Source organism: Chiloscyllium plagiosum, unplaced genomic scaffold, assembly GCF_037043375.1.
Source record: "Chiloscyllium plagiosum isolate Xiang-an unplaced genomic scaffold, Cpla_swu_hap1 HiC_scaffold_3, whole genome shotgun sequence".
NCBI lineage: Eukaryota > Metazoa > Chordata > Chondrichthyes > Orectolobiformes > Hemiscylliidae > Chiloscyllium > Chiloscyllium plagiosum.
Window position 1 is genome coordinate 55,150,837 of NW_028270141.1, and position 18,828 is coordinate 55,169,664.

The 18,828-nt window shown below is 42.0% G+C and overlaps 1 protein-coding gene across 3 annotated transcripts in view; it reads left to right on the forward strand.

The window, feature by feature from the left end:
• col19a1 (collagen, type XIX, alpha 1) overlaps positions 1-18,828 on the forward strand; it is a 422,382-nt gene that overhangs the window by 219,979 nt on the left and 183,575 nt on the right. For all 3 annotated transcript variants that reach the window (XM_087979446.1, XM_087979452.1, XM_087979458.1), the window contains exon 16: positions 7,963-8,016. In XM_087979446.1, the coding sequence (XP_087835572.1) occupies positions 7,963-8,016 (54 nt within the window). The remainder of the gene's footprint in view (positions 1-7,962; positions 8,017-18,828) is intronic.

Sequence of the window (18,828 nt, forward strand, 5' to 3'; positions counted from 1 at the left end):
CTTGATCCTATCCGCCACAGCTTCTCATGTCTCCTCCTGGCTCTTCTGAGCTCTCTTTTTAGGTCTTTCCTGACTTCCTTGTAACCCTCAAGCGCCCTAACTGAATTTTCACATTTTGTCCTAACATAAGTCTTCTTCTTCTTCTTGACCAGGGATTCCACTTCCTTAATAAACCACAGCTCACGCGTTCTATATCTTCCTCCCTGCCTAACAGGTACATACTTATCAAGGACACACAGGAGCTTTTCCTTGAATATGCTCCACATTTTTAATGTGCACATCCCCTGCAGTTTCCTTCCCCATTCTATGCTTCCTAAATCTTTCCTAATTGCATCGTAATTTCCCTTCCCCCAGCTGTAACTCTTGCTCGGTGGAGTACACCTATGCTTTTCCATCACTAAAGTAAACCTGACAGAATTGTGATCGCTGTCTCCAAAGTGCTCACCTACTTCCAAATCTAACACCTGGCCAGGCTCGTTACTCAGTACTAAATCTAAAGTGGCTTCGCCCCTTGTAGGCTTGTCTACATACTGTGTCAGGAAGCCCTCCTGCACACACTGGACAAAAACTTTGACCCATCTATAGTACTCGTACTGTAGTGTTCCCAGTCAATAATTGGATAGTTGAAGTACCCCATGAAACTACACTGCCTCTCTCAGTCCTATCGAGAATCATCTTTGCTATCCTTTCCTCTACATCTCTGGGGCAATTCGGAGGCCTGTAGAAAACTTCTCCTTTCCTGTTTCTAACCTCAGCCCATACTACCTCAGTTAATGAGTCCCCAAACATCCTTTCTAGAACTGTAATATTGTCCCTGATCAACAATACCACACCTACCCCTCTTTTACCATCTTCTCTGTTCTTACTGAAACATCTGAATCCCGGAACCTGCAACAGCCATTCCTGTCCCTGCTCTATCCATGTCTCCGTAATGGCCGCAACATCGAAGTCCCAGGTACCAACCTACGCTGCCTGTTCACCCACTTTATTTCGGATGCTCCTCGCGTTGAAGCACACACACTTCAAACCAGGTTCTTGCTTGCCGGTGTCAGATTCTTGATTTTGGAACTCCCTACTCTCATCCTCTTCTGTACCTGTCCCCCTGCTGTATTAGTTTAAATCCACCTTAATAGCTTTAGTGAACTTCCCACCAAGGATATTGGTATCCCTCTGGTTTCGATGAAGACCATCCTGCTTGCAGAGGTCCCACCTACCCCTGAAAGAGCTCCAATTATCCAAAAATCCAAAACCCTCCCTCCTGCACCATCCCTGTAGCCACGTGTTCAACTCCTTTCTCTCCCTTCCTCACCTCACTAGCACATGGCATGGGCAGCAAACCAGAGAAAACAACTCTGTTTGTCCGAGCTCTAAGCTTCCATCCTAACTCCCTGAATTTCTGCCTCAAGTCCCCATCTCTCTTCCGACCTATGTAGTTGGTGCCAATGTGGACCACGACTTGGGGATGCTCCCCGTCCTCCCAAGTATCCCAAAAACATGATCAGAGACATCACGGACCCTAGCACCTGGGAGGCAACACACCAACCATGAGTCTCTCTCATCCCCACAGAACTCCTATCTGTCCCCCTAACTATTGAGTCCCCAATGACTACTGGTTTGCTCCTCTTCCCCCTTCCCTTCTGAGCAGCAGGTGCCTCACTGCTTTCCCCTGGTAAGTCATCCCCCCCAACAATGTCCAAAACGGTATACTTATTGTTGAGGGCAACGGCCACAGGGGATCCCTGCACTGCCTGCCAGTTCCCTTTCTGTCCCCTAACTGTCACCCATCTGTCTTTTCGTTTTATCTGAGGAGTGACTACCTCTCTGTAAGTCCTGTCAATAACCCCTCTGCTTCCCGAATGATCCGAAGTTCATCCAACTCCAGCTCCAGTTCCCTAATGCGGTTTTCGAGGAGCTGGTGTTGGGTGCACTTCCCACAGATGTAGTTAGCAGGGACACTAGTGGTGACCCTTACTTTCCACATTCTGCAGGAGGAACAGGAGGAACACAACCATGCAAATATAAACTGTTCTACTTACCCTTCCTAGAAGTCCTTTGCTCGCTCCTCCCTCGCTGACCTGAAGGTAAGAAGTTTAAATATACTTACTGGCCTTCCCGACAATCACCTCACACCAACGTCACCTCCTCCTGGCTCCCGCCTCTCGCTGCTCCGAAGTCAATCTTCCAGGAATCCCTTAGACTGCATGAATCCAAGAGGATTGGAAAACTGCCACATGTAACACCTTTATTTAAAAAGGGAAGGTGACCAAAACATGGTAACTATAGGTAGTAGCTGTTACTGGAAAAATGTCAAAGACCACAATAATAGATATAGTTGAAGAACACTTAGAAATACATTGTATGATCAAGCAAAGCCAGCATGGCTTCAAGAACGGAAAGTCATGCCTGACAAACACACCAGAATTCTTTGTGGAGGTACAAACAGAATCAATAAAGGGAAAGTAGTGGCTGTAGCATATTTTGACTGGTATGGTCACACATAGGTTATTTAATAAGACTAGAGCTCATGGTGTTGTGGTAACATGTTAACATGAATATGGCTTTTATAGCTAAAGGGATAGAATGTAAAGGCAAGGGTGTGTCGTTGCAACTATACAAAATGTGGGTGAAACTGTACCTGGGGTATTGTGCACAGTTTTGATCACCTTATTTGAGGAAAGATGTTGTGGCATTGGAGGCAGTTCAGAGGAGCTTCACCAGATTGATTGACGAGATGAGTGATTTTTTGTAAGAAGAGAGATTGAACAGTTAAGGCCTATACTACCTGGAATTTAGAAGAATAAGGGGAGATCAAATTGAGGTATTCAAGATGGTAAAAGATGATCAAGATTCTAAAATAGACATGGAGCAGATGCTTCATCTTGTGGGGCATTCTAGGATGAGAGATCATAGTCTTAGGATAAGGGGTAGCAAATTTAAAAGAGTTGAGGAAAAATTACTTCTGCCAAAGGGTTGTGAATCTGTGGAATTCGCTACCCCAAGAGCAGGGGATGCTGGGACAGTGAGTACATTTAAGGAGGAGTTAGACAGATTTTTAAATTGTTAATGGGTTGAAGGGATATGGAGAAAAGGCAGGAAAATGGGAGTGAGGAACATATCAACCGTGATTGAATGGCAGAGCAGACTCAATGGGTTGAGTAGCCTAATTCTGCTCATGTATCTTATCAATTTATGAACTTATGGATTAGCGAGTTTTGAGAAGATTTGTAGCTCAGGTTGAGGTTCTGTATGTAGGTTTGCTCGCTGAACTGAAAGGTTCATTTCTAGCCGTTTTGTCACTCTACTAGATAACATCTTCAGTGGGCCTCTTTCGAAGCACTGCTGATAATTCCTGATTCCTATTTATTTGTTTGGGTTTCTTTGGGTTGGTGATGTCATATAAATAGAAAGCAGGAATTATCAGCAGTGCTTCGCCTGAGGCCCACTGAAGATGTTACCTAGTAGGGTAATGAAATGTCTGGAAATGAACCTTCCAGCTCAGCAAGGGAACTTATGGATAGAGGATTGTCACTAACCAGATTAACTAGAGTCTAATAAAAGTATAGAGAGTTGGGATAAGAGGGAATTAGGTCTATGGTTCTCTGTCTTTGAATTAACTGAATGAAATATTACTTGATCAGTGTTCATCAGTGTCTGATTGTTAAACAGTGCTTTAGAGGCAACTTCATGTTGACGGAAGCCAGATATGGTTGCATATTGGTAATTTCTAATCTAACAATTGTAAAAGACACTTATTATACCTCAGCTGGAGGTATTGTATATACTTAGTCAGTACCACATAATTGGAGCGATAAGAATGCATTGGACAGAGTGCAGAAGCAATTAACAAAAATGGTTCCAGGAATGAGGAATTTCAGTTAAGAGGATAGATTGAAGAAATTGTGACTGTTTTCCCTGGAGAGAAGAAGTCTGAGAGGAGATTGAATAGAGGTTTCCAAAACCATAAGTGGGCTGGATAAAGTAGGCAGGGAGAACTTCTGTTCCTGAAAGGGTATAGACTCAGTGATCTGCCAAAGAAAAGGCTGATGTGAGGAAAAAGCTTTTCACACAGCAAGTGGTGAGGGTAAGGAATGCACTGCCAGGGAATACGGTGATAGTTTCAAATGAGACACTCAGGTGAGCATTGGATGATTATTTTGATAAGAATAGTGTACAAAGTTATGGGAAAAGGCAGGAGATTGGCACTAGGTAATGATATTAGGTAAGAGCTTGTAGAGGCACAATGTGGCGAATAATCATTTTCTGTGCTATAACACTTAAGTGATCTTCTGTGATTTCACTTGTAACTCAGAGGTTAGACCAAATACTCTGGGAATATGGCTTCAAATCCTACCAGGACAGCTGGTGGGATTTTAGGATAAATCAATAAATCTGGCAATGAAAGCTAGTCTTGTCCCCAGCTATAATAATTGTCATCAAGTTCACTAACATCCTTTAGGGAAGGAAATCTGCCATTTTACTCATATGACTCCACTGACTCTAGACCCACAGTAATGTGGTTGACTCTTAACTGCCCTCTAAAAATGGTCTTGCAAGCCACTTGCAAGGAGTGTCAGGGATAGGCAAAATGTGCAGTTCTTGCCAGTGATACCACATCATGTAAAAAGAGGAAGAACAGTAAAGGAATAATGTTGATGGTAGACAGCATAGCAATTTATAAATAAAGAATGCCCAACCTTCAGAAACCCATTCTTCCACAGTGAGACGTCAGAGTGACTCCACTTTGAACTGAAAGGACACTGTTAAATTATATAGTTAACCTTTCAGGTCTGTGACCTTCCGTCAGTGGTGGACTCTCCCTCATTATGGGCATATAAGCGGGCATTGGATAGGCATATGGAGGATAGTGGGCTAGTGTAGGTTAGGTGGGCTTGGATCGGCGCTACATCGAGGGCCGAAGGGCCTGTACTGCGCTGTATTCTTCTATGTTCTATGTTCTAAACCAAACACATTAAGCTAGAATTCCACTGAGCTTCAAGATGCCAGCTTTGGACCATCGATGGGTGCTGTTATTCTGTTCTTGGGACTGCCCACAAATTCCATGTTGCCAGAATGGTCTCCATGCTGATGCATTCCTGAACCAGTTACCTCAATAAATCTGACGATATCTTTTTCTTGTGTGCTCTCAAGCCTATTGGCAGGCATCTTCAGTAACCTGGTCCCTCCTCAATGTATGAAGCCCCTGCAATGCAGTTGTCACAGTTGTCATGTAACCTCATGCCCAACAAGAACAGTCACCTGTGGCATCCCATCCCTCTGCCCTTGCACACTGGCAACTATAGGCTCACCCCTTGGAGATCCTACTGACTAACCAAGTAGTTGGTACGCTCTCTCCCCAAAATGGCCATCATATTTTCCCCTGGTCACACCTTCGCCGCAATATTTGTGTCTATCCTTTTTCTATAAGAAAGAAGGAATTGTACAGATGTCAGCTTGGTCAGTTGATTTTAGAAGTTGCCTGTCGTGATTGTATAGCTAGCAAAGTGTGTGTCGGATGTAAAGTGTAAGGAAATAAAGATTGCAATGTTGATGGGAGGAGAAGGGGCAGAGCTTGCAAGACAGAAGAGAAGGAGTTGGAGTATAGAATGTGCAGTGATAGTATGAGTGAAGGATGGATCAGAAGAAAGCATTGGAACTAGTGCAGCTGGAGTGGGTGGAGGCATGAGCAGAAAGTATCTGATGTGGGAGGTAAGATTTTTATCTTGATGAACTTAGCAATTGTCACTGAATGTTTTACTGCACTTGTCTTTGAAAACTAACTTCCTGGCATAGACCTTTTCCATGACCTCTTCTTATTGGGAAGTAGTGGGTGGGTTTCTAAAAGGGAGACAGATTGTCAGTAAGGCATTCATTCCCTCTCTCCCCACCAACACCTGAAAGGGATAGGATCTCCTTTGTCCTCTGGACAACCCAGATTGAACAACCGACCTGTATTTCAGGTGTCTATGAGTGATCTCTTTCTGCCATTTTTGCCCAATTACAAGGATCCCTTGAAGAGGTGTGGCAGACTTTAAGTGGAGTTGGTCAAACACAATTTAATTCCAGCAATGCTCCTTGAGTACGTTTGTAGCCCATACGCCAGAGTTTTCCAAAGTGTGAGTTGGAATCACAATCAAAACTGAAATGTTAGTGTCCCGAGCTCACAAACAGTTCTGATTGAATTATAACAACAGTCTACCACTCTGATAGCCACTTACCCAAGCAATAGTACCCCACCTCCCCAAACCCCACCACACACACTCTTAGTTCTCACTCAGGGGTCATGACAATTTTTAATCAAAACTGTTCAGATTTAAATTAATATTGAAAAGGCCAGGAAGAACAGGAGTTAGCAAAGATAAATCGGAATCTGCTGCTTGATGAATATCTGCCAAGTGTAACGTATTACCTTGGTGCTGGTCAGTCCCCTGCCAGGCTTCTCAATATGGTACCATCAGGACTCTTAGTGGCTGCATCTGGGCACCAGATTTGCACCTACAAATTGCCAATTGTGTGCCTGTGCCTCAGATTGGGTCTGGCCACTTCATTGCAGTAAGAGCCCAAAGATAAAATGTACAGCACCCTCCTTATCCAAAAAAAAACATTTGCTTCTTCCCTGTCACCAGACCTATCCCTGTGTCCACAATCTATTTAACTTCAACAACAAACATGTTGTTCTATGTGGTACCTTATTAAAAACCTTTGTAATGTAATTCACAAAATTTCCTTTAGTTACTGCATAGTTCAAAACATTGTTAAATTTATCAGGCGTGAACTTAATTCTTTCAAATTCTCAAGTAGCTCTTCTTAATTAACTCATGTCATTTTGGCTAACTATTAGTTTTATCAGCAATTATTGATTTCTAGGTATATGGCAAAAATTAATACAAGGCTGACTGCCATGTAAGTACTTGCTCTATTCCTTGCTTTGAACAGAGAGTGTTGCGCTGCCAAAATTGCAGTTTCCCGACATACACAAGAATGTTTGAAAGTAGACCCTAAATTGAAAGCAATGGCAGGTATTTCTTATCTGCAGGCTCAATGTCAGTCTTTTCTCTATTGATGACACTCAGTTAGGGCTGGGTCACTGAAGAGGTAAATATCAGCAGCAGAAACATGCATTTATGTAGCACCATTTAACACAGCAGAAACATCCCAAAGTTCTTCACAGGAGCAACTTCCAAACCAAAGTTGACACTGGTTGACAATATGAGACATCAAGAATGGGGACCAGTCTTTTCAGAACATCTTAATGGAGGAGAGTGAAGGACTCAGATAGGGTGGATTAGGAAGGGAAATTCAGAGCATAGGAGCTTGACAGTGAAAGGCATAGCATTTCCATTGTTGGAGTGTTGAAAATTGGGAAGGTGCACGCATCCAGGACAGTGATCCAGCTTCAATGATCTGTATAGTGTAAGGAATTATGGAGGGACTGAGGTCATGTAGGGTTTTTTTATGGTTTTCTCTTTCATGGGAGATGGGCATCCTAGTTGCCTGTGCTCAACTATTTCACAGGGCAGTTAAGAATCAAATCCATCATTGTGGATCTGGAGTCATATGTAGGCCAGGCAGGGGTAGGATGGCAGATTTCCTTTTTAAAATGATATTACTGAAACATTAGGGTTTGTATGACATTTGACAATAGTCACCACCAGACCAGCTTTTAATTCCAGATTCTTTATTGAATTCAAATTTCACCATCTGTTGTGGTGGGATTTGTACCCCATGTCCCCAGAACATTAGTCTGGGACTCAGCAATATCTAGCCCACTAAAGGCTTGGGAGAAAAATTCTTTGGAATTTCCTAACTATTATTTCACCTTTCTAAATTATTGTTTCTTTTCTGCTGCACTTAGAAGTGGTGATGACCTGCACCATATGTTTAGATACAATGCCTTATGTTTACAATAGAGGCTAGGCTGGAATGCAGTCATATTTCACTTTGCTGCTATTTCTTCCCCTTTAGGGAAGGCGAGGTAGACAAGGACCTGTTGGAAAACCGGGACCTCCTGGACCCCCTGTAAGTACACCTTCCTGTTCCTGTTGCTTTGTAACATTTTTCTTTTACTGATATTGAGCATCACTGAAAAAAAGACACACTTTGTTGAAGCTTTTTGTCTTGCTCTCATCAGGGCAATTTGCAAGATTACAAATTGTAATCCCACATTGTAAAAATCATGCATTTTCCCATTCTGTGTTGGTATTTCCTGCAACTGTCTTGGTGAGTACAAGATAAGAGTTTTGACAAAATGTACACTTTTTCAGCAATGCTCATGTTCTCTATAATGTGCAAGTATTATAATTACCTCGGGAGCCTGGGTTTGAACCTGTGACAGGTCAAAGGGGCAAAAACGGTGGAGGGACACTGAACGCTAGGAGCTCAGAAAATCAGAACCAAGACTCAACCTGGCCAGACGATGCCACCAATTATATAAATGGATTATGGCAAGTTTAATGTAACAAGAAGTATCAAGGTACATCAAAGGGATTCCTCAAGAGGGGAAATGACCAAAGACTCGGTTGAAGTGTACATTGGAACATAGGAGTAAGGAGTAAACCACTCAGTTCATTGAGCCTGCCCCATTATTCAAGTAAATCATGGCTGATCTGCCACCTCAAAGCAATTTCCTGCATTATCCCAAACACCTTGATACTTTTAATATCAAGCTATCGCTGTCTGGAACATACTCAACGACTGAATTTCCACAGCCCTGTGAGCTGGAGAAAACTAAAGATTCACTATTCTCCAAGTGAAGAAATTCCTCCACATCTCTGTATTTAATGTAAGCCCTTATCCTGAGACTCTCTACTCCGGATCTAGATTTTGCAGGTAAAGAGAAACATCCATCTTGCATCTAGCCTGCTTAAAGAATGTTTTTAAAGGTGTTTAAGGAGATGGGAGGTGGATGTATAAGTTGAAGGGTTTTCTGATGGCAGAGCTAACAAGGTTTCCACAAATTTTGAGCAAATGGAAGAGTGGCAAAGTGGTGAGACCCACAAGAGTCTGAAGTCAGAGGATAAGCATGCACAACATGTAAGCAGAAGACAAAAGAAGACTCCAGAGATCAAATGGACCACAGGTACAGGAGAATTGTAAGTAAATGAAAATAATAAATCAGACAGCTTTGGGTATAAAAGATCCAGTTAAGATCTTTGACCAAGTTTGTGGATGAGAAATGGAGCAGGATACTTAGGGTTGTGTTTTGGACAATTTTGCAGTTACTGAAAGATGGAAGTTGAAAGGCTGTCAAGATGAAATTTGCAAAATGTGACTAAAGATAATATAACTTCTAATTTTAATGCTGAAGTTTTAAAAAATTGTACTGGAAATTAATTGGAATGGAAATGTTTCAAAGGAGCTTCCTGCAATTGGCCATCTTGTTGGAAATTCTGGCTTCTTAAATGTAGCAACAAGATACAGTTTACTATTAGTTCCATTGAGAATAGCTAAAGAACACACAACTTATAAGTTTAAGTCCTTTACAGACATAAACCAAAAGTATCTATATTACGTTATTCAGCCCCTGAGGCCTATTCTGCCATTTAATGAGATAATGTCTTACCCGCATCTGAATGCCATCTATCCACTTTGACTTCTTAATACTATTGTCTAACAAAAATCTCTCAATCTCAGCTTCCAAATTTTCAACTGACTATTGGCTTCAAGCAGAAGAGATATATTCAAATTCCCACGACACCCTTATGTAAGATGTCTTCCATGATATCAAGCCCTGATCAGCCAAGCTTGACTTCTTAGATTCTGCCCTGCTGTTGTAACCTCTTGATTTGTCTAACACAACTCCCACCACCTCCCCACTGCCCAAAACACACCCACCCACACCAGAAGGAACAGTTTTTCACTAACTGTCTGTCAAGTCTTATAATTATCTTAAAAGGTCTTCACTTAGATCTCCCCTAAATGTTATGAAATGTTGTGTACCCCACATATGTAGCTGTGTGTTATTTTATCGAAGGGATAGATAGGCATTAATCTGTGGCTGTAACTGTTGGTCAAAGCCACGAATTTGGACAGATTGCTTTTTCAGTAGCTCAACAGAGCAAAATGTGAATTTCTAGCTGACTCGGGTGTGAGTCCTCAGCCAGACCTGCCCTTCTGTGTTGGTGATTACCAGGATGGTCATTCAGCTCTATGTCAGCATTAACATGAAGAGAGAGCTCTCCTTCAACCTGTCCCCTTGCACTTGAAATAACACAGTACTCAGTGAAGAATGCCAGCTGTGTACCAGATCCTGTTACTCACTGACACTTGCCTTATCTTGAGATTTCTTAGAGCTCAAAACAGCTGCACCATGTAATTTTGAACTGACTTTCACTATTCCCAAGTGGTCAGGCGAGCAGTATGCTGAGGAAATAATGCAGAAATCTTGCGTAAAGTGGGTTAGTTTCAGGTTCAGCAATTGAAATATTTTGACCATCATGCAGTTATATCTGTATTATAGCTGGTTTCATTAGTGAGGTGAGGGATTACATTTCCAAAGCAGTCACTACCCCCACCCCCATCTCATGTTGAGCGCGGTCGGAAATTCCATTAACAAATTCTATTCCGTGTCTTCCTTTGCCTTTTGCTCTTTCAAGGGATATGAGTGTCAAGAGCAAGGGCAGCATTTGTTGCCCGTTTCTAATTGCCCTTGAACTGAATGGCTTACTTGGCCATTTCACAGGGCAGTTAGGAGTCAAGCATTTGCTGAGAGTCTAGAGTCACATGTAGGCCAGATCAGGTAAAGTCAGCAGGTTTCCTTCCATAAAGGAAGAAAAAGATGAGTTTTTAGAACAAATGACAGTCATTATCATGGTCACCATCACTGAGACTTGCTTTCAATTCCAGATTTTATTAAACTGAATTTTAGTTCCATTAGCTGTTTTTGTGGGATTTGTATCCATGTCCCCTTAGCATTAACATGAGGTCCTAGATGATTATTCCAGTGAGGTCACCATCTCTCCAACTGAGGTTTCCCTCCCAATAACCAGTTGTAAGGACAAAGCTGAATACGGAGACCAACATTCCTTTGAATGATCTTTTTCTACTGCACAGACTTCCAAGGTCCATGTGTAGCTGCAACTTCCGAAACCTGAATGCCAATCACCGTGCACAGGTCCTTGGTGCAGCTCCATGTCACACAGCTTAGAGGAAGAATTGATGAAGTTACAGTGGCATTACAGGAACATCCCAAATTCAATCATTGGGGCCACAGAAGAGAAATAAAGGTTTATCGGATGCATGACCACAACAACATGCATTTATGTGGTGCCTTGAGCACAGTAAAACAAATACACGGCACAGGTCATTTACTAGACAAAATCTAATGCTGAGCCACATAAGAGTGACCAGAAGCTTGGTTAAAGGGATTATCTTAAAGGTGGTGAATGAGGTGTAAAGGTTTAAGGAGGGACTTCCAGAGCTTAGGACCCAGACAACTAAAGGCTCAGCCAGCCAACAGGGAAAAATGATTAAAATCAGGATGAGCAAGTGATCAAGATTGGTGGAGCCCACTATCCCAATATCCTGATATTGATTGCTGTTTGAGATTGGGTGGCATGTGATAGCCACACTGTGTGGACCTCCTCTGAGTTCAGGATTAGACGTTCCCCGTGCAGAGGAATAGCCTGCTGAAGCATCCATGTTTACCCACACACATGGCCTCTTAAGTAACAGACAGAATTTGTGGAATTGAATACCAGAAGAAATCAAGGCCTTTTGCGGAAGTAGAACTCTGGAAACTTGTTTGTTTCACAGAACAAAATGAATGAAATTTACAATCTATCTTTTACACTCTCATTGTATAAGTGAATGATGCATTTAAAAAATTTCAGGATCTGTTAGCTTTTGTTAACTGTAACCTACATGCTCAAAAACTCCAGCTTTACAAAACAATCAAGATGCAAGGATTTCATTCCCTCTGTAAGTCCTTGTTCTATTATAAATCATTTTAATTATTTAGTTTCAATTGACATTAAGTAACCTGTCTCATACTCTGCCAACATTCTTCTTCACGATTCAGAAGTGACAAGGCGCTCCTTTAATTACAACCCACTGTGAATGAATGGAGCTTGAGCGGATGATATTTCAGAAGGCATTGCAATCTCATCTTTTTAGTTACTGATATATTCAGTGTGCCCTCAGGTTTAGTGAAGATCCACCACTAGACTTTCAATATGTGTAGTGCAGAAACAGTCTTTCTGTTTGTTTCTATTGCAACATTTTCCTCTTTCTCTCTCTCTCTCTCTCTCTTTCTCTCTCCCTGTCTTCCTCCAACTCTCCCTCGGCCTGTCCCCGGGTGCAAACCTGGAAATGTTTAACTTCCAACAGAGGAAGATCACCAATTTCCTCATAATTGCTATTGCTTCTCATAAGATCTCGCTGTGCAAACAGCAGAGTTGCACAATTTTATCTTTATCCCTTCATTTTAAGTGGCATTAACAAAATAGTTTTTTTCAACAATTGATGATTATTTCATTGTCATCAAGATACCAGTTTTCAATTCCAGGATTCATTGCTGTGATGATATTGAATCCACATCCCACAGCATTTATCTGGGACTCAGGATTATTCATCCAGTGACATTTCCCCCAAGGAGTAGGAACAACATCCAGAAATACCATTCTGGTACAACTTTTCATCAGGAATGTGTTGTGCAATAGTAACTATCAACCTCAATGTAGTTTTCAATGTAGCTGAATTGAATGACATTTTTTGCCGTATAGCTATTCTATTGTTTATACTGGTGCCGAAGTTTCAGCAGCTAAGGTACTGTTAATTACTCCTTTTTGTTTACTTGGCCTCCCAGGCCCACAGACAAAACATGATAAATCATGCTGTATTCATAAGATCATAAGATACAGGAGCAGAATTAGGCCATGTAGCTCACAGAGTCTGCTAGCCATTCAATCATGGCTGATATGTTTCTCAACCCCATTCTCCTGCCTTCTCTCTATAACCTTTTGATCCCCTTACTAATCAAGAACCTCCCTATCTCTGTCTTAAAGATATTCGATAACTTGACCTGCACAGCCTTCTGCACCAATAAGTTCCACAGATTCAATTCTAAAGTGATTCACTCTGAAGTTGTGCCCCAGGCCCTAGTCTCCCCTGCTAGTGGAAACTAGGCTTCTCAGTATTCTGTAAGTTTCAATCAGCTCTCCCCTAATCCTTCCAAACTCCATCAAGTACAGACCCAGGGTCCTCAACCAATCCTCATATAACAAGCCCTTCATGCATGGACTCCCTCCAAGACCAATGTTTTCTTCCTTAGATACTGCTCACAATATTCCAAATATGGTCTGTCCAAAGTCTTATGCAGACCCAGTATTACATCCCTGCTCTTGTATTCTAGTCCTCTCGAAATGAATGCTAACATTGCAATCTACTACCAAATTGCATAACATCACACTTTCCCACATAGTGTTCCATCTGCTACTTCTTTAGCCACTTTCTAAGCCTGTCCGAGTCTTTCTTCAGCATCCCTGCTTCCTCAATATTACCTGTTGCACTACCTATCTTTGTGTCATCTGCAAACTTAGCAATAATGTCCTCAGTTTCCTCATCAAGGTTATTAATATATACAGTGAGTGGCTGTGGTCCCAACTGACCCATGTGGACTCCTCTAGTTCCTGGCTGCTATCCTGAAAAAGAATCCATTATCAAAATTCTCTACCTGTCAACCAATAGATACCTGAAAGAAGTTGTTTTTGTGTTACTTATATATTATCTTCTCCATCCTTCTTACTTATTTAGTTGGCCTCTTCTGGTTTTTAAAGGTGTTCTAATCCTCTGACTACCCACTAATCTTCACTCAAGTTACTATCTGAAAGTTTAGCAGGAGCAGCAGTGGTACAAGTGACTGGCTTCAAGTCTTCTGGGTCACCCAAGGCTAAAAACTTGAGTGTGAACTTTTCTGAATTACATTTATTTAATGTTTATTTGTTCTCAACATTTCTTCAACAGCAGCATGTCACATCATTGTACTTAATTGTGATAACCAGCGATGGATCTAGTCTGAATGCGCAACAAGTTTAACTGTCCAAACAAACTTCTCAAATTGGCTCAGCAAAAGTGAGGTCTGCAGGTGCTGGAGATCAGAATCAAGATTAGAGTGGTGCTGGAAAAGCGCAGCAGGTCAGGCAGCATCTGAGGAGCAGGCAAATCGACTTTTCAGGCAGGAGCCCTTCATCAGGAATGAGGCTGGGACCCTCGGGGGTTATCTCTCCACCCCGGAGGCTCCCAGCCTCATTCCTGATGAAGGGCTCCTGCCTGAAATATCGATTTTCCTACTCCTCAGATACTGCCTGACCTGTGTTTTACCAGCACCACTCTAATCTCGAAACTTCTCAAACTGTCAGTTCATTCTCTTGATACAAAATTATTTTTCTCTAAAGATCTGGCCAAATTTATGAGGATGAGATTAACACTTTTCAAAGAAGACAGTTGATCCAAGGTCATCGTAGGCTTATTATATTTAACGTCCAATATTATTGTAGTGATTAGAATAAGGACCAGGTGGACTATTGACTATGAGATCCTTGGTTGAAGTTGTTAACTGGACCAATTGGGGAGCAGTGTCTAACAGGTGTAAACAGGAGATTCCTATTCTCAGATCTGGCTCTGAGCTGGCTGGTCATAGCCCATGTATGGTGCACTTAAGGGTTGAATAAAGGGTGAATTAATGATGGGATATCAGCCTCTGCGCAGTTATTTCAGTGGTGGCAAGAGAAAACAGTAGATGCCTGAAGAAAATTGGCTCGCACCAGTCATCTTTGAGTTGGTGTAAACAATCCTGATGTCATGCCTTTATTTGGGAAGCTTCACTTTTCGATCCTGCCATTGAAGACTGAGCCTAGTATGTAGAAAAATTATTTTTTTTCTGGGCAAATGACTGTAGCATAGATGAAAAGCAACGGGAAATCCTTCTGAGTGATTGCGGACCTGTAGCATTTTTGGTTATTAGGAGCCTAATTTTCTCTGAAGCACCAGATACTGAAACCTTTCAAGAGTTGAAAGATTTAGTTAAGGAACACTACAACCCCAAGCCTCCTCTACTTCTGAAACACTATTGGTTTTATTCATCAGTTCGAGAACCAGGGGAATCCCTATCGTGATTTTTGATTAAGTTCAGACAACGGGCATGTGATTTTAGGTTAACCCTGAATGTGATGCTGAGAGATCACTTGGTATGCGGACATAATGATGTAACCAGGCAAAAGCATCCACTAGCTGAAGCCCAAGTGGACTTACAACAGGCACTAGGACTGACTTTGTCTCTAAAAAATGCGGGAAGTGGAGCATGTGAGATGTAGGGCATCCCATTGGAAGTGTCACCCTCACCTCTCTGACTGAGTGAGGATTACTACTTGAGTGCAAGGAAATGCAGAGCCGCACACGGGGCATATTCTGAGCAGAGAGAATTTAGGTCATCCCACAGCAAAACCCCAAAACAAAGCCGAGCATTGGCCAAATGACTAAAATGTTCTAAAGAATCTGTGCATTGTAGTTGCTGCTGGTATGTAGGCACAAGACGCCAAGGAAGTCCTACAAAGCCTGACTTGAGTAAGGGAGCTCATATGGCCAATATCCAGGAAAATGCACACCTTGGAAAGTGGCTCAGAACAGCTAAATTGTTTAGCAGCATCCAAATCAGAACCAATCAAAATAAATGTCTGGTTAAATGAAGACCAGGTTCTTATGGAGTTCAATACCAGCACAGCTATATCAGTGGTTACAGAATCTTTTACAAGATTCTAGAGTGTGGCACTGGAAAAGCACAACGGGTCAGGCAGCATTCGAGGAGCAGGAGAATTAATGTTTCGGGCATGAGCCCTTCAGCAAGCCCTTCATAAAGGGCATTTAAATGGTCATTGGATAAACATATGATGAAAATGGAATAGTGCAGGATAGATGGGCTTCAGGTTTGTTCCACAGGTTGGCTCAACATCGAGAGCCAAAGGGCATGTACCGCGCTGTAATGTTCTATTCCTACCCTCACTGGGAGTAATCCAGATATTACTACCCTCGAGAAGCTCCCTTCAGAATCTCATCATTTGTTCTTCCTATGTCGTTAGTTCCAATGTGTACAATGACCTCCTACTGGTCCCTCTCCCTTTTGATAACATTCTGCACCATCTCTGAGATACCCTTGATACTGGCACCAGGGAGACAACACACCATTCTGATTTTTCGCTGCTGGTTGCAGAAGCATTTGTCTGTGCCTCTGACTGGAGAGTCCCCTATCACAATCGATTGCTTAGAATCCAACATGCCCCCAATAACATTAGAGCCTGTCTTGATAGCAGAAACTTGCCTGTTTTTGCTACCTTCCACTGAGAGTCCATTGCATCCTACATTTTCCAAAACAATATACTTGTCTGAGATAGGGATAGCCACAGGAGACTATCCTGTGAGTTAACCCATCCACCTGACTGTGTCTGTGGCCTATCTTCCTTCCTATAACTATCCATCCATCACACCCCCTAGCACTTTAAATTCCTTATTGCCTCTAACTGCTGCTCCAATCGATCCATGCAATTTGATAGGATTCGCAACCAGAATCCTGCAGACATAAACATTAGTAACATTGGAAACTCTCCCTAAATTCTGACATCCAATAGGAAGAGCCTATCACTCTACTAAAGGCCATATTTGCTCCTACACAATCTACAGACCCAGAAAATAGCACCATCTTATTGCTTTAAAAAAACACTGTTTCAGGCTAACCTAATACTTATGGCTTATATTTTTAAAATTAAATCAAGAGACAGATCTCAATAAAACATATATTCAAGAAAGAACCCACTCTAGTCACTATTGTAGATTTACAGCAAGTCTACACTTAGAAACTATGCACTTATCTGTTCTGTCCTGTGAGCTATCCCACATAGGTTCCTCCAAGGTCAGCTGTGAATTTCATTGTTAATTTTTCCGCGAAACACACCGAAGTCCAGAGATACTTTACTTCAAACAGCAAAGGCTGTAACTGTGCAGATTCACTGCTATGTCAGACAACAGCATAGGTTTCTTTCTGTAACCATGTGGTCACTGCTTTGTCTGTCTTTCCCCTTTTTAAAGTGCCATTGGTTTGATCTTTTGTCCCCCAAAGTTTCAAAACAATGCAACAGTATATAAAACAGTAATTACTACTCCAGGAATTTGAGAAAATCACCTGTAACACCTAAAAAGCCGAAAAAACGAGTAGCTCTTTGTTTCTTGCCTTCCATCTATATTCTTAATTCCAGATATTTCTTGTTGAATTCAAATTCCACCATCTGCCATGACAGGATTTGAACCCAGAACATGAGCGGCACGATGGCACAGTGGTTAGCACTGCTGCTTCACAGCGCCAGAGACCCAGGTTCAATTCCCATCTTGGGCAACTGTCTGTGTGGAGTTGGCACATTCTCCCCGTGTCTGCGTGGGCTACCTCCGGGTGCTCTGGTTTCCTCTCACAGTCCAAAGATGTGCAGATTAGGTGAATTGCCCATATTGTTAGGTGAAGGGGTAAATGTAGGGGAATGGGTCTGGCTTGGTAGCTCTTCGGAGGATCGGTGTGGACTTGTTGGGCCGAAGGGCCTGTTTCCACACTGTAAGTAATCTAATCTAAAATGAGCTGAGTTTCTGGATTATTTGGAGTAGCATGGTGGCTCAATGGTTAGTACATCTGCCTCACAACACCAGGGACCTGGGTTTGAATCTAGCCTTTGTGTTTATCTGTGTGGACTGTACGAGTTCTCCCCATGTCTGTGTGGGTTTCTGCCAGGTCCTCCGGTTTTCTCCAGCAGTCCAAAGATATGCAGGTTAGGTGGATTCACCATGCTAAATTGCCCTGTAGTGTCCAGGGATGTGCAGGCAAGGTAGATTATCCATATGGTGTTACAGGGATAGGTGGGTCAGGGTCAGGATGGGATGCTCTTCGATGGTTCGGTACAGACGCAATGGGCCAAATGGCCTTTTTCTGCACAGTAAGGATTCTATTCTTTGATTCTAACCACACTTTCTTTATAGTCCATCAAGTATGATGGGATCCAAACCCATGTCCCCAGGACATTCCCTGTTGATTATCAGTTTGATAACCAGTGCACCATTATTTACTCCCTTTTAGTTACAGTCCTCCTTTCAGATGGACACTTTTGGCCAGTAACTGGGCTGTCCTACACTTCCGGTCCCATTGAACTCTCCATGCTTTGTGAAACTGCTGAATGTTCCACTGGAACATGAAACTTCTGGGAATGGAATTTTTCCCAGGAATTATTTTTAAGGATCCCGATGTCTGTTCTAAAAGCATGTTTCTTTCTGAAAATCTAACTCTAGTTAATACAGTCCATCCATGTTTGACATCTCAGCCCAGTCCAAACATTTAAAGGCAAACATTGGATTAGGAATCTCCAAGTAGAAGTTTTTACAATCTTAAGTATAACCTATTACATTCCATTATATATTCTATGGAATATCCATTCCAAATGTATCAATGTCTGACTATGCCTCCTAAGCATTTGATAGGTCTTTATTTTCTAAATTCTGTTCATAGATTTTAATAGAACTTCTAAATCTTTCTCAATGTTCAGATATTGAACCTCTAGCTGTTGGAATTCCTTATATGTGATCCTGTGATTAGTCTAAAATGACAGTCCCAAGTCCATTTTGTTTTATCTTGATAAAGATGTAACCCATGTCCATCACTTTCCATTGATCTTAAGGTTCAACTCCACAAAACATTAGTGAGAAGTTGATATCCTAACATTTTTCTCTTAGCTTCTGCCATAAAATAACTCTTTCTAATCTTCACTGTTAGGCAACAATTCTCTCTTAATCTGGTTAATCTGGATC